Source organism: Aythya ferina (assembly GCF_964211825.1).
Source record: "Aythya ferina genome assembly, chromosome: 14".
NCBI classification, from domain to species: Eukaryota; Metazoa; Chordata; class Aves; order Anseriformes; family Anatidae; genus Aythya; species Aythya ferina.
In genome coordinates this window covers 10446902-10459044 of record NC_140312.1, presented here as the reverse complement: position 1 = coordinate 10459044, position 12143 = coordinate 10446902, and the positions used below count along the sequence as shown (strand labels likewise).

The 12143-nt window shown below is 55.1% G+C and overlaps 1 protein-coding gene across 5 annotated transcripts in view; it reads left to right on the top strand.

The window, feature by feature from the left end:
- SH3PXD2B (SH3 and PX domains 2B) overlaps window positions 1-7918 on the top strand; it is a 69840-nt gene extending 61922 nt beyond the window's left edge. For 3 of the 5 annotated variants that reach the window (XM_084535334.1, XM_084535331.1, XM_084535330.1), the window contains 7 exons: window positions 1325-1429; window positions 2140-2223; window positions 3197-3314; window positions 4500-4726; window positions 5270-5319; window positions 5439-5564; window positions 6364-7918. In XM_084535334.1, coding sequence (XP_084391460.1) covers window positions 1325-1429; window positions 2140-2223; window positions 3197-3314; window positions 4500-4726; window positions 5270-5319; window positions 5439-5564; window positions 6364-7794 — 2141 coding nt within the window. In that variant the 3' untranslated portion in view covers window positions 7795-7918. The remainder of the gene's footprint in view (window positions 1-1324; window positions 1430-2139; window positions 2224-3196; window positions 3315-4499; window positions 4727-5269; window positions 5320-5438; window positions 5565-6363) is intronic. The other 2 variants (XM_084535333.1, XM_084535332.1) reach the window with 1 other exon arrangement.
- Window positions 7919-12143: the final 4225 nt, after the last annotated feature.

Here is a 12143-nt window from a genome sequence, read left to right as displayed (position 1 = left end):
TTGCAGGGATGTCCTTGGATGGGCAGCTTAAGTGAGATGTGGAGGAAGCAGCATCAGTCTGCAGGATTTCTGTATGAGCACGGATGAGATTTAGGGACTTTCTTTCAAGGAAGGGTCTGACTATCTGCTGTGCTGAGCACCAGGCGCCGTCCATCTTTTACATTCTCATTTTGTGCTTCTTTGTGCTGAAAAATACAGTGGCTGATGAGGGGGATGCTGGGCAGCAGCACCATGTAAAGCCCCCTTTGTGCAATTCCTGCCTCCACCAAAGGAGAACACCATGCAGCACTCGGCCCTGGGGCAGGGGCAGGCAGCCCAGACATTCGCTTGCTAAAGCTTAAACTTGCTTTTAACCTCTGCAAGGGGAATGTGTTGTGTCATAGGTCTGCCTTCTGGAGTTGGTTGAAAAGGGGAATTTATTCCCCAAAGGTAACAGGAGTTGCTTAGGGGGGTTTACAGATAAATCAAGAAAATAGATTTTTAAATTCTGGAAAGCCAGTCCCAAGAGGATTAGTTGAACCAGCAGCCGTGCTTGAGAATGAGGAAAATAAAAGCAATCTTAAAGCAAGTGAAACCTATTAGCACAGCCAATTCAAAAGGTATGGCAAATCGTTTATTTATGAAAGGTCAGCCCTGGTTTTCACTTCCAGGCAGGTAGCTGTTGATTCCCTTCCTGACAATCATTGTCTTTCTAAATGACTTGCTGACGAGGCTCTGAAAATAACGCTGGTCTTTATTTTTCTCCCCCCTAAAGACACAAATAGCTTGTGCTTTTCATAACTGAGGAGCACGCGTTTATGTTGATTGTACACCCAGGGTGGCCCGGGATTGCTAGTGGCCTCTGTGGAGCTGGCCAGGTTTCCGCTGGGAGAGCTCGTGTTTTAATCCTGCGTTTGCTCCTAGCTTTTAAAATCTGCTGTTTTCACAAATGTTAAGAAGGCGAGAGCGCAGCAGGAGTCAGTTATCGATTTGCAGACAGTGTATTCATCTCGGCTAATTAGACTGGACTTGCTGACCCATACTGAGAGAAAATGAACCATGAAGGGAAAAACAAAAACAAAAAAGATAGCAAATGAGGTGGCTGGAGTCATTCACTTCTGAGTTGTCCCATTTTTTGTGACCGTGGGGAGGGAGCTGTACATTTGGGTATCGTTCAGCTGCGATTCTCCCTTGCTGCTGTGTGTGCTCCCTTTCAGGGTAACCTCAGCCTCCTGTATGGCAGCACGGAGGGGACAAAGCCTCCCAGACTCAGGGCTTGTAGGGAGGGAGGTGGTTTTTGGCTGGTGGGTGTCCTTGGCTGATCCTCCTGCTGCTTTGTTCCCAGGCTGGTGGTTTGTGAGCACATCAGAGGAGCAAGGCTGGGTGCCAGCGACCTGTCTGGAGGCCCAGGATGGCGTCCAGGATGAGTTCTCAATGCAGCCCGACGAAGGTAAGAGGTGCCTGGAGATAACTGCCCCAGCTTCTTCGTGCTGAGCTGTGCTGAGTGGCTTGCAGGATTGCTTAGCCCTTTCTGACCTAAGGAGGGGAAGAGCTCTGGGGAGGACAAACCCACAAATGCCACAGTCGTGTTTGCCCGTGATGGTCTGCCCACTCTGCTCCAGTGCTGCACCAGGAGTGTGGCAGCGGGATGCTGGCAGTGCAGCTGCTTGGCCTTCCTGCTCCCCCAGAGGGGCTGAAGGTGCCACCTTTGGGGAACACCCAGTCCTGCCATCACAATGCCCCCTGTGCTCCCAGGGAGGTGGTTTGCACGTACTGGAGGAGGAGGAGCAAACCTCAGATCCTAGGACAATTCCTGTGTCTTCTGATGTCATGCAGAAAGCAAGAGCATGCGTGAGTTCACGTTATGAGAGTAGCAAAGCTGCAACCTTTGTGTACAGTAAATCTGAACCAGCCCTGCAGCACGCATCATTTCCACTGACCGCTGTATGCTCAGAGCAGTGCTGTTGTTTGCTCAGCCCTTTTCCTGGGGAGATGGAGGTGGGATGGGGGTTCAAACCAGGGAGGGCCCCCAGAGAGCTCCAGGTGAGTACAGCTCTGTGCCTCTCTCTGCTGTCAACCCTGTTTCCTCTGAGACCCGAAGTGCTGCCTCCTTACGTCCTCTCTTGTCCTTCTCCTGCTTCCCCAACATGCTCTTCCCAGTCCCGTGGAGATACTGGTCCCTGCCCAGGCACGTTGGCCGTCGTCGGACCCTTGGGGACTTGTACACCAGTGGATGGGGTCAAGGTGGACTTTGTAGAGACGTGTTCAGCTGCCCTGGTTTTGTGCCTGCAGCCTTGTTGTGTGCATGTTTGTTTGCTTTGCATGGGAGGGACTCTGCTTGTGTCATCCTCAGTATGTGCCATGTGTGCTCCTCAGCCTTCCATCAGCCTGCTCACATCCACCTCTCTTTCCGCTATCAGCCGTTCCTTCTAACTTTTTGAGGCTTGTTTTGGGTACAGAGACTGGAGTCTCTGCTTTCTACCAACACATTTATGCGAACTTCTTGTAGCTGCTGCCTTAGTCCCTGCTCTCAGCCAGGTCCTGGTGTCGGTGGCTCAGGCAGCACCAAGAGAAGAGCCGACCTGGTTTTGCTGGATGGGACAGGACATTTGCTGCTTTGACTCATTTGCATGAAGCGGGAGGGGAATCAGGTCTTTTGAGAGCTGTGCTTTTCCAAGAAGGCAAGGACAAAGGGCCGGGCACCCAGTTTGGGTGTGTTTTCAAGCCCTGGAGGAGTGCATTTTCAGGAACAGTGGCTATTCAGGAGGATGAAGGCAAAAAGCAACTGGAAGGGGAAGCTTGAGCGATGTATGAAAGTGATTAAAGACCGTGGTGGTAGCTGGGATTGGGTTCCTTTTAGGGTCAAGCAGCTTCCTATGCTGTATCCTTGTGGTCAGTGAGTAGCACAGGATCCCAGAGCAAGAGCTGGGACCACAGACTGGATGGATGTGAGAAGGTGAAAGGAAAAGAAGTGGGCATTCAGTGCCTCCTCACCTTGGCTGTCATAGGGGAAACTCACCAAAGCTTACATTTCAAAATGCAACTGGGTTTGTTTTGGAATTCATTTCACTGGCATTTTTTTTCTGAACAGTTGTGTATCTCTGTGTGTTTGCACCTATGTTACAACAAGAATTACTGTTCACAGAAAACACTTAGCCACTATTTCCAGGTTTCTGTAAAACAATATCTTAGTAAAACTCCACTTTCTTTCCTACAGAGGAGAAGTACACCGTTATTTACCCATACACTGCAAGAGACCAGGATGAAATGAACCTGGACAAAGGGGCTGTGGTGGAGGTGATCCAGAAGAACCTGGAGGGCTGGTGGAAAATCAGGTACTGTCCCTGCCTCGTGCCCTTCCCTGGCACTGCAGGCTATGCAAAGCAGAGACCCGATGCACAGTCCAAGGGCAAGCCTAGAGCAATGAGGAGGGCAGAGTAGCAGAACTCATTTCTCTCCATCCCTAAATACCAAGGCTAACTGAAGTTCAAGGTTTCAGCCAAGCATAGCTGTGGTTAAACGTCTTGAAAATCCCTCAATTTCCTGTGCCGGGGAGGTGGACTGCGTCACGGCATCACATGCCCCATCAGCGGGTCCGGGAGCATTAATGTTACATCATGTGCTGCTGATAGGAAAAGCAGCGAGTGTCCTGGAGGCAGGCTGGATGCTCTGGCTGTGTTAGGAGGTTCCTGCGGAGCAGGGCCGTTGTCCGGGCCAGTTCTGCTGTGTACAGGGTGTGCTGAGGCCAAACGCTCCCGATCATCCTGAGCTGATACTTGTTTTCTCCTGGAAGCTCGTTTTTGCTTCTCTGTGGCGTTAGCTAATGGCTGGACTTGAGCAGGGTGGGAGCATATGCCACGGTTTTCTTAACCTTGCGTTGAACCTGTGGTATTGGCAGAAGCAAAGCCCCAGAAAAATGTCCATTGACTTTCTGAGCAGAGGAGAGCTGCCACAAGAACTCCAAAGGCAATTACAAGCTCAGGATCTGGTGCCATGTGAGTGCAGTGGCTGCAGCCCAGCCAGCAGGAGCGTCTCCGACGCTGGCGCGAGACCCTCGAGCATGGCAGGCAGACTCCGTGGATGTGGTTTTTCAATCAGATCACAGCGCTGGTTCCTCTCCTAAACAGCGCAGATTTAGAGCAGGGAAGGGATCCAGGCTGAGCTTCATCCAGAGAACAGGTACATCAATCCTAGCAGCAACCCTCTGGTTTTCCCCTTCGCTTCCCCTGCCAGTGTGTTTCATTCCTGAACCGGTGCCATCGCTGAGGTGAAAAGGAAATCGGGCTCCTCGCCGTTCCCAGCCCTCAGCCTGCTGGCTGCAGCAGCCTGCATGGAGCATCAATCAATGCTGCCGCTCTCCAGGTGCCACCTGGCATGGAGCCTGGCACCAAGCGAGCTCACTTTGCCCAAATCCAGGCTTGTGCTGAGCCCCGGCCCCAGGGACACCTGGTAGCCCCGCGCACAGGCTCGGGACAGCACTGAGGCTCGGCAAAGTGACGCTGCCGTTGTTGTCGCTGCAGGTACCAGGGCCAAGAAGGCTGGGCCCCCGCCTCCTATCTCAAAAAGGGGAATGGAGAGATGTTCTCGCAGAAGCTGGGCTCAGGCTCCTCCACTCACTCCTGTGCCTTGGATCTGGATGGCGTTTCCCGGCAGCAGATCGTGGCCAGCCGAGAGAAGGACGGGCTCGCCGGCCAAAGGGACGGGAGGTTCGACAGCCGTCCCCTGCCCAACGCTGACATCCGACGCAGTAAGTGGCCATCTGGGAAGGTGTCAGTGCAGCCTATCCTGCAGAATTTTGGGCAACATAGCTCAAAGGAGAGGCAGAAGGCTTGCAAGGCACCGTGAGCTCTGCAGCAAGGTCTGGAGGCGACACTGGCATGGGTGCAGTGCTGCCCCGGGGTCTGCTGAGGAGCAGCAGAGGTGTCAGTAAATAAAGGCCTCTCAGCCTGCAGGTTCAGCTGCAGACGCCTCTCCTCACAGGAGCTGCACAGTTTAATCCCTCAGCAGGTCAGGTCTTTGGGGTGAAAAAGCAGTTTTGTGTGGTCACCTCAGCTGCATTTCCCAGCAGCACCTGATGGTGCAGAGCTGGCTCCTCTTCCAGCAGGATAACCTTGGAACCTGGGTGACCTGCACCACTCAGGGTACCAGGCAGAGAGGTTCCTCGTTTGGCTTGCTTGCCTGAGGCAGGCTTAGTCCTTGCCTTTCTGCCTTCTCTTTCACTTGCCTTATGGGAATGCACGTGTGACTAAAAGCCAGACCTTCAACAGCATCTGAAATTCTTCCTCCACAGAGTCACCGAAGATGCGGCAGAGACCCCCTCCTCGCCGAGATCTCACCATAGTAAGTGCATAGAGCACGCACACCACCTCTCTGCTGCCTTAAGACTCCTCTGTCTATGTGGACCTTGTGTTACACCTCCTGTGAGACATGCTGATGGGTTTTCTTTTTTATTGTCACAGCCACGTGGTTTGAACCTGCCTAAACCTCCCGTCCCTCCTCAAGTGGAAGAGGAATATTACACCATCGCTGACTTCCAGACCACCATCCCTGACGGCATCAGCTTCCAGGCAGGAATGAAAGTAGAGGTGAGCCTGTCATCTTCCCTCCTCGCATCTTGCCATCAGAACAGTGCTTGTGATTACCTCTGTGGACTGTTAACATCACACAGCAGGAGCTCGTGAGACTTTAGGGTCCCAGGTGCTCTTGGTGGCCTCCTGTCCCTTGAGCATGTGCGTGCTGTGTTGTTTGAGCTAATGGAAATAAAACTTCATCACAAATGGGGGTAGAAATTACTTTTTTTTTTCTTATTTAGGCCAGGTGTAACCCCAAAAACCCTTCCAGAATTGCACACCCAGTTTTGTTCACAGAATCCCTGTTGTAGATGTGATTTTGCTTTTCAAAATGTACACTGTGCCTATTTAAGAGGATTTTTTCTCCATGGCTGCCCCAGTCTTCTCGTCCCAGTCCTACTTCTGGAGTGCGTACAGGCAGGATGGCTGCTGATCAGTGCAGTGATGCTGCTGGTTAATCACTCCAACAGTGCCACTCAGTGGCCACTGCCAGTACCTGGCGTCCTACTCTTTTCTGCAGCATCCTCGTCGTGGCTATGTCACTCCTTGCTCCCACCTCATGAAGTTCAGGTCCCCTTAGTAGGATTCCCTCCCAGTTGGGTACTGGTTCTGTGCTTTTTGTGCTGAGCTGAACACCCACTTGTAAAAGTCATTTGTTCTGGCTTTCCTTGTGATTATACAGCATTTGGATATCAGGGAGGCAGGAGCCAGGAAGCTACGTGCCACCCTGATGTTATTTCGGAGATACTGAGCATCCCCTTTTGTGCAGAGGGGGCTGCTGAGTCTGTGTCTGAGCTTTCCTTTCCTCCCGCAGGTCATTGAGAAGAACCTGAGTGGCTGGTGGTACATTCAGATTGAGGAGAAGGAAGGCTGGGCCCCCGCTACGTTTATTGACAAGTACAAGAAAACCAGCAACGCATCCAGGCCGAACTTCCTGGCTCCTCTGCCCAACGAGATGGCCCAGCTCCGGCTGGGCGATGCCGCAGCAGAAAGCAGCGCCGGTGAGGAAGCCACGGGGCCGTGCAGACCTCTGCCCGAGGCTCCCCCCAACGGCATGGACTGCGGTATGAAGTGGGCCAAGGACTGGAAGGGGAAGGAGGCTGCTGAGAGCAGCGACCTTGCCTTCGCCTGTGGGTATGAGGAGATCTCGGACCGTGAGGTGGAGGAGAAGCCCAGCCTGCCGCCCAGGAAGGAGTCCATCATTAAGTCGGAAGGCGAGTTGCTGGAGAGGCAGAGGCCTCCCCCAAAACCCCCAGGCATGATTTTGCCCATGATCCCGCCAAAGCAGTCGGTAGCCCCAAAAGACAGCAAGAAGCCCGAGCTGAAATCAGAGAAAGGCAAACTCTTCCAGCTGAAAAACGAAATGGGGCTGGAATGTGGACACAAGGTGTCGGCCAAGGAGGTGAAGAAGCCGAACCTCCGGCCCATCGTCAAGCCAACCAAGCCAAAACCTGAGCCCGCGGAGGACAAGCCTGAGCCAATCACCCAGAACCCCTTCTTGAAGTCAAGACCTCAGATCAGGCCCAAACCCGCTGCAGCCCCTCGGACTGACCCCCCTCCAGCCGACGACAAACTGGACATCTGCAGCCTGCGGAGCAAGCTGAGGCCTGCAAAGTGCCCCGAGAAACCCCCCGAGCCGGACACCGCCGCCAGCGAAAGCTCCTGCAGTAACACCACGGTCACCCCGGAGGCTTCTGGAAGGTTTCAGGAGCGACTGAGCGTGGAGAGCAAACCCCTGCCCAAATCTCCCCCGGGCCCAGCCATCGTCCCGCCTGCCCGGGAGCCCGCGCCGCAGCGCCCGGTTGTGCCGCCCCGCAGGCCACCGCCACCCAAAAAAACAGCGTGTCCTGCTGCTGGCCCCGCACCCGAGGCCAGGGCTTCCCCGCTGCCGGGCAGACCCATGCTGGTTCCTCCCAAAGCCAAACCCTTCCTGTCCGCTGCGATCCAAGACGAAGCCAAAGCGAAAAGCGGCTTAGGCCCAAAGGTAATATCCAAGCCGGTGGAGAGAGGGGAAGGCAAGGAGAGGACGTCAGCCCCTTTCTCCAACCCGGACATCTCCAAGGAAGCTCTCTACGTGGCCGTCGCGGATTTTGAAGGCGACGAGGAGACCAACAGCTTTAGAGAAGGGACGTTGTTTGAAGTGCGCGAGAAGAACAGCAGCGGCTGGTGGTTCTGCAAGGTGCTGACTGGGGGCCCTTGCTGGGAGGGCTGGATCCCTTCCAACTACCTGCGGAAGAAGCCATAGCCTGTCCTCTGTTTACATGGTCGGAGGTTCCCCGTTCTCCCACCTGAGTATTTAATTAGCCTATTAATTTATAGTTTTCCACAAGGCTGGCTTTAAAAAAAAAAAAAAAAAGAAATAATAATAATTGAGATACCACACATTCCAGCTGGTGCCCTTCGGAGGCAGCGCGCTCGCCCCTTGCAGCCCAGCCTCCCGCTCCCATCACGTCCACCGAGCTCCTGCTCTGCCTTGGCTGGCTGCCACGGGCTGCCCTGGCCACACTTTGTGGTGTCTGGGCCCCAGCACGGTTCTCCATGGTTCTCCATGCTGGGGAAGTTGACCTCGATAGGTGGTTTTTGCCACCTGTCCCGGGAAATCAAGAGGCAGCAGCAGCCAGGGGGAGAAATGCAGCTTGGCCCTGGTACCAGTGAGGGAAATCTGGCCTCATGGAGGGATTTGGTTTTCCCTGAGGCTCAGGGTCACGGTTGAATGTTGTACGTCGCATTGCTTAGTCCAAATGTGTAGCAGGGTCATAGGAGATGTGGCAAAAATGTGGGATGATTGCTCAGAACAGGGTCCCTATAGCTCTGCGTGCATGTGCAGCCACGACTGCACGCCGGGAGCCAGGTGCTGCACTCCACGCTCTGCCCTGCTTTTCCCTGCACATGTCATGGGACAGTCCCATGGTCCTTCCCCACTCTGCAACGACAAGTGTTAACTTAAACATCCTTCTGGTGGGAAAAAAAATAGAAAAAAAATAAGAAAAAAAAATGCATACAAGCGCACACACATAACAGGTCCTCTCTGCTGACCCAGGGCACTATGCAGACCGTACCTTGCAGTATTACAACCCAACAAGAGGTGTTTTGCTTCAGTAGCTGAAGAATCCTATGCAACACACAGAGGACCGGAATGACCCCAGAAGCCCTGGCAAGAGGATGCTTTGCTTTCCTTCCCCCACAGACTGCGCTGCCCGTCGGACTGATAGGGGACTGCCTGGTCCCGCGACCCACCGAGCTTCCCAGGGCTGGCGGGCAGCAGCCAGCAGGTGGGTCCCTCAGTAGGTGCTGATATTATCAAGTGCAATCCAGAATGTGGGAGTTCGGCTCCTCATCGCAACCAGTTGTGAGGCGTGTCTGGTGCTCAGGTTGCTCCCTGCCTTGTTTGCCACCCCAGCTTTCTGTCATCCCACACCCCAGATTCTTTCAGTTCCCCCTGTGTGTTGGTCAGCGTTGGGGGCTTCAGGTCAGATGGAGCTGTTTTTTTTTTCCCCGCTGACCATCCTGCCTGCCAGGTCTGATGTTGCTAGCAGTGATGTTCATCCCAGCGGGAGGATGGATGGGGTCTGCTCACCTATTGCTCCCTTGTGCTGCTTTCCTCCTGTCCGTACGTGGCTGCTCACAGATCGAGGGCCACATTTCTCTCTGGAAGAGCTTCATGCCCGGCACTTCTGTGGGTTTGCGGCTGACCCAGCCCGTTTGCCCTTTCCATTCCAATTACAAGTGTAAGTGCTGCAGATGCAGTTCTGCGGCTACGTTGTTGTGCTGCTGAAAACAATTAGAGTTTTCCCTCTAATTTGAGGCTAGCAGAACTGAGGGCACTCTACGTGCCGGAGGACTGTTATCCACTCCCTTGAGCACTTGCTGCCTTCCCTTGTCCCACACTTTCTATGCTGGAAATGTGGACTTAACGATAGCTCTTTGTACATAGGGAACAAACGTGGTGGTGCCTGAGGGCAGTGTCATTTGGAAAGGTGATGGGGTGGGCAGTTTGTCCCAGCCCTGTTTTATAGACAGAGAAGCCCTGACCATCCTAGTCCATCCAGAAGCCCCGAGGTTTGTTTTCAGCCCTGGGAACTCGTGCACCCCGATCTCTGGCTGATTCCTCTCCCTCCCACCCCCAGGTTTCTCTGATCACACATCAGCCTCTGATCGGGCTGACTCACCTGAGCTGGCAATAAGCAATACAGCTGCAACCCAACCCAGGAACCCAGCTGCTTGCGTGGCACATTGAGGGGTGTTGTGCTCCTGGGAGAGTTGCAGGGAACAACGCTGCCTTGTCTCCGCACATCCCTTGCTCCATAAAAACTCTCCTGCCGTGGAAATGGACGGGGAACAGGCCAGTTAGGGCAGAGCTGCCCAGCAGCCAGGTGCAGCCCCACCGTGCTTGGGGAGGGGGCAGGAGGAGCTGGGTCCCCCCACCTGCTCTGGCTGCTGGCAGTCACGCAGGGGGTGGCAGGGGTGCCCGTTTCCCATGGCGCTGCATCCTCGCTCTCGGTGCTGAATGTCCTTTTAGGCTCAGAAGGCTCTCTCCTTTCTCTGCCTCACAGACCTCACTGATCCCATTTTTCCTCGTAGGGAACAATGCTCTTTCTGTTGCTTCCGTGCTAAATGAGGGCTATTTCTGCTTTCCTCCCAGACCGAGCCTCAGAACTGGTAGTGCTTCATTTTGCTGACACAAGTACTGTATTTGGCTCAGCGGGCGCGTGGCAGCATCGGTCCCTTGTTCCCAAAGAGCTTCCCAGGAGGCAGGGTGCGTGCCAGCACGGTCACACCCGCACAGGGTGCCGACACCGGGAGCCTTACCCCTCCTTCTGCCCCCCCGTCTGCAAAGGGACTGGAAAACCCACACCCAGCGGGGGACACGTGCTTGGTGGCCACACAGACCGCGTCTCCTCGCCTTCTCCCGACTACCTCGTGAGGAGGAGGAGGAGGAGGGTGGCCTGGGATGCTCGGGACCCTGAGCACCGCCGTGGTCCAAGCCCGAGCTTCCTCCTCGCCCAGCACCAGCACAGCCCGAGGCGGGGGCATCACCGCAGCGGGGGTAGAGGAGGGTTGGGGGCCCCCCGTGCCACCTCACATGCTCCCGAAGCCGTTCTGTTTGTCTGTGTCTCGCTGTGTTGTGTAAGCGCGTAGAAATCGACTTTGCTGTGGGCGGGCGGGGGTGGCAGCGGAAGATAGATGTAGCCGTGTAAATGCCGTATCTGTACTTTCACCAGTAGGGGTTGCGTTCTGGTTTTTATTTTTAATTCATTGGGTTGGGGGGGTTGGGGGTTTTGTTTTTGATTTTTTTTTTTGTGGTTTGTGTTTGTTGTTTTTTTTTTTTTAATTGTTTGTTGTTTTTTTTTAAGAAATAAAAGAAATGGCTTGACTGGTTTCAAGCACCTTGTGAACCCCTGGCTGGCGTGTGTCTGGGCTGAGCTGCTCCCTGTCCAGGCGGTGGCAGCTCCACGCAGGGACTGGGTCTGGGCGCTGAGCAAAGCGTCCTGGAGGTGTGAAATGTGGCTGGATAACAGGGCAGGGGGCTGCTCAGGGGGGACACAGCATGCACAAAGAGCTGCAGCTTGTCGCAGGCGGTGACGTGAAGGAGCCCTGAGCACAGATTTTGGTCTTACAGGCCCTGGTCGGAAATAACCCAGCTCCCCCCTCACTGCTGTGCCCCAGGTCCCCATCCTGCGCAGGGCTGCAAGGAGCTCGGGCAGGGCTGTGCAGGCAGCAGGCGATGGCCCCGTGCCTGCTGAATTACCTGCAGCACCGGGGCCGGTCTCTCCAGCTGCTGTTTTCTCACCTGCCTGCAGCACGTGCCCCGTGCTGGGAGCCCACACTTTGTGGCTGGCACACTGACAACCCGGGGCCCGCTTGCTGCACGGAGCCACCACGCAGCAGGAATGAATGGAGGAGAAATTCGGGGCCGGTGCCATAACCTGGGGTGTTGCAGCACCACGCACGGGGCCTGTCCCCAGCCCGAGGGGCAGGGAGCGGTGCCGCGCTGCTCCCACCCTGCCGGGGCTCGCCGCTCCTGGCACCGTGCGGGGCTGGCTGCAGCCCAACGCTCAGCGCTGCTGTGGCTCCCCACAAGGCAGAGCCCTAACCAGAGCTGGTCTGTGGCGCATGGGACGTGTGTCACCGTGCCCAGGCTGGTGGCTGCGGGTGCAGGTGACGGGAGCAGGCAGTGGTCCTGCAAACTCGCCCCAGGGGTGCATTGCTCCGATGCCAAGTGCTGCCTGAACCCTGCAGCGTGAGGCTGGTGGCAGCTCGGGAGCATCAGCCCGCTGGGTACAGCTGGGCCACACAGCCCATAGCCGGGCGTTTGGCCATAAATAGCCCTTGTCGGGCTCCTTCACCACCTGCAGCTTGCGTGGGGCTTAGCGCAAACACGTCAGCGTGGCTGTGCTCCTGCCAGGGCAGAGTTATGAATGAATTCTTCTCCTCTGCTTCAAATATCATCTGAGGTGACTTGACTGGTGTCTGGCTTCAACCGGCCACATTTCAGAATATAAACAGTTTACAGCACAGCCTGCCGTCGACCTTGGCTTGTTAAATAAAGAGCCAGGCAGCTCCGGGGGATGGGATAAAAAAAAATAATGAGTC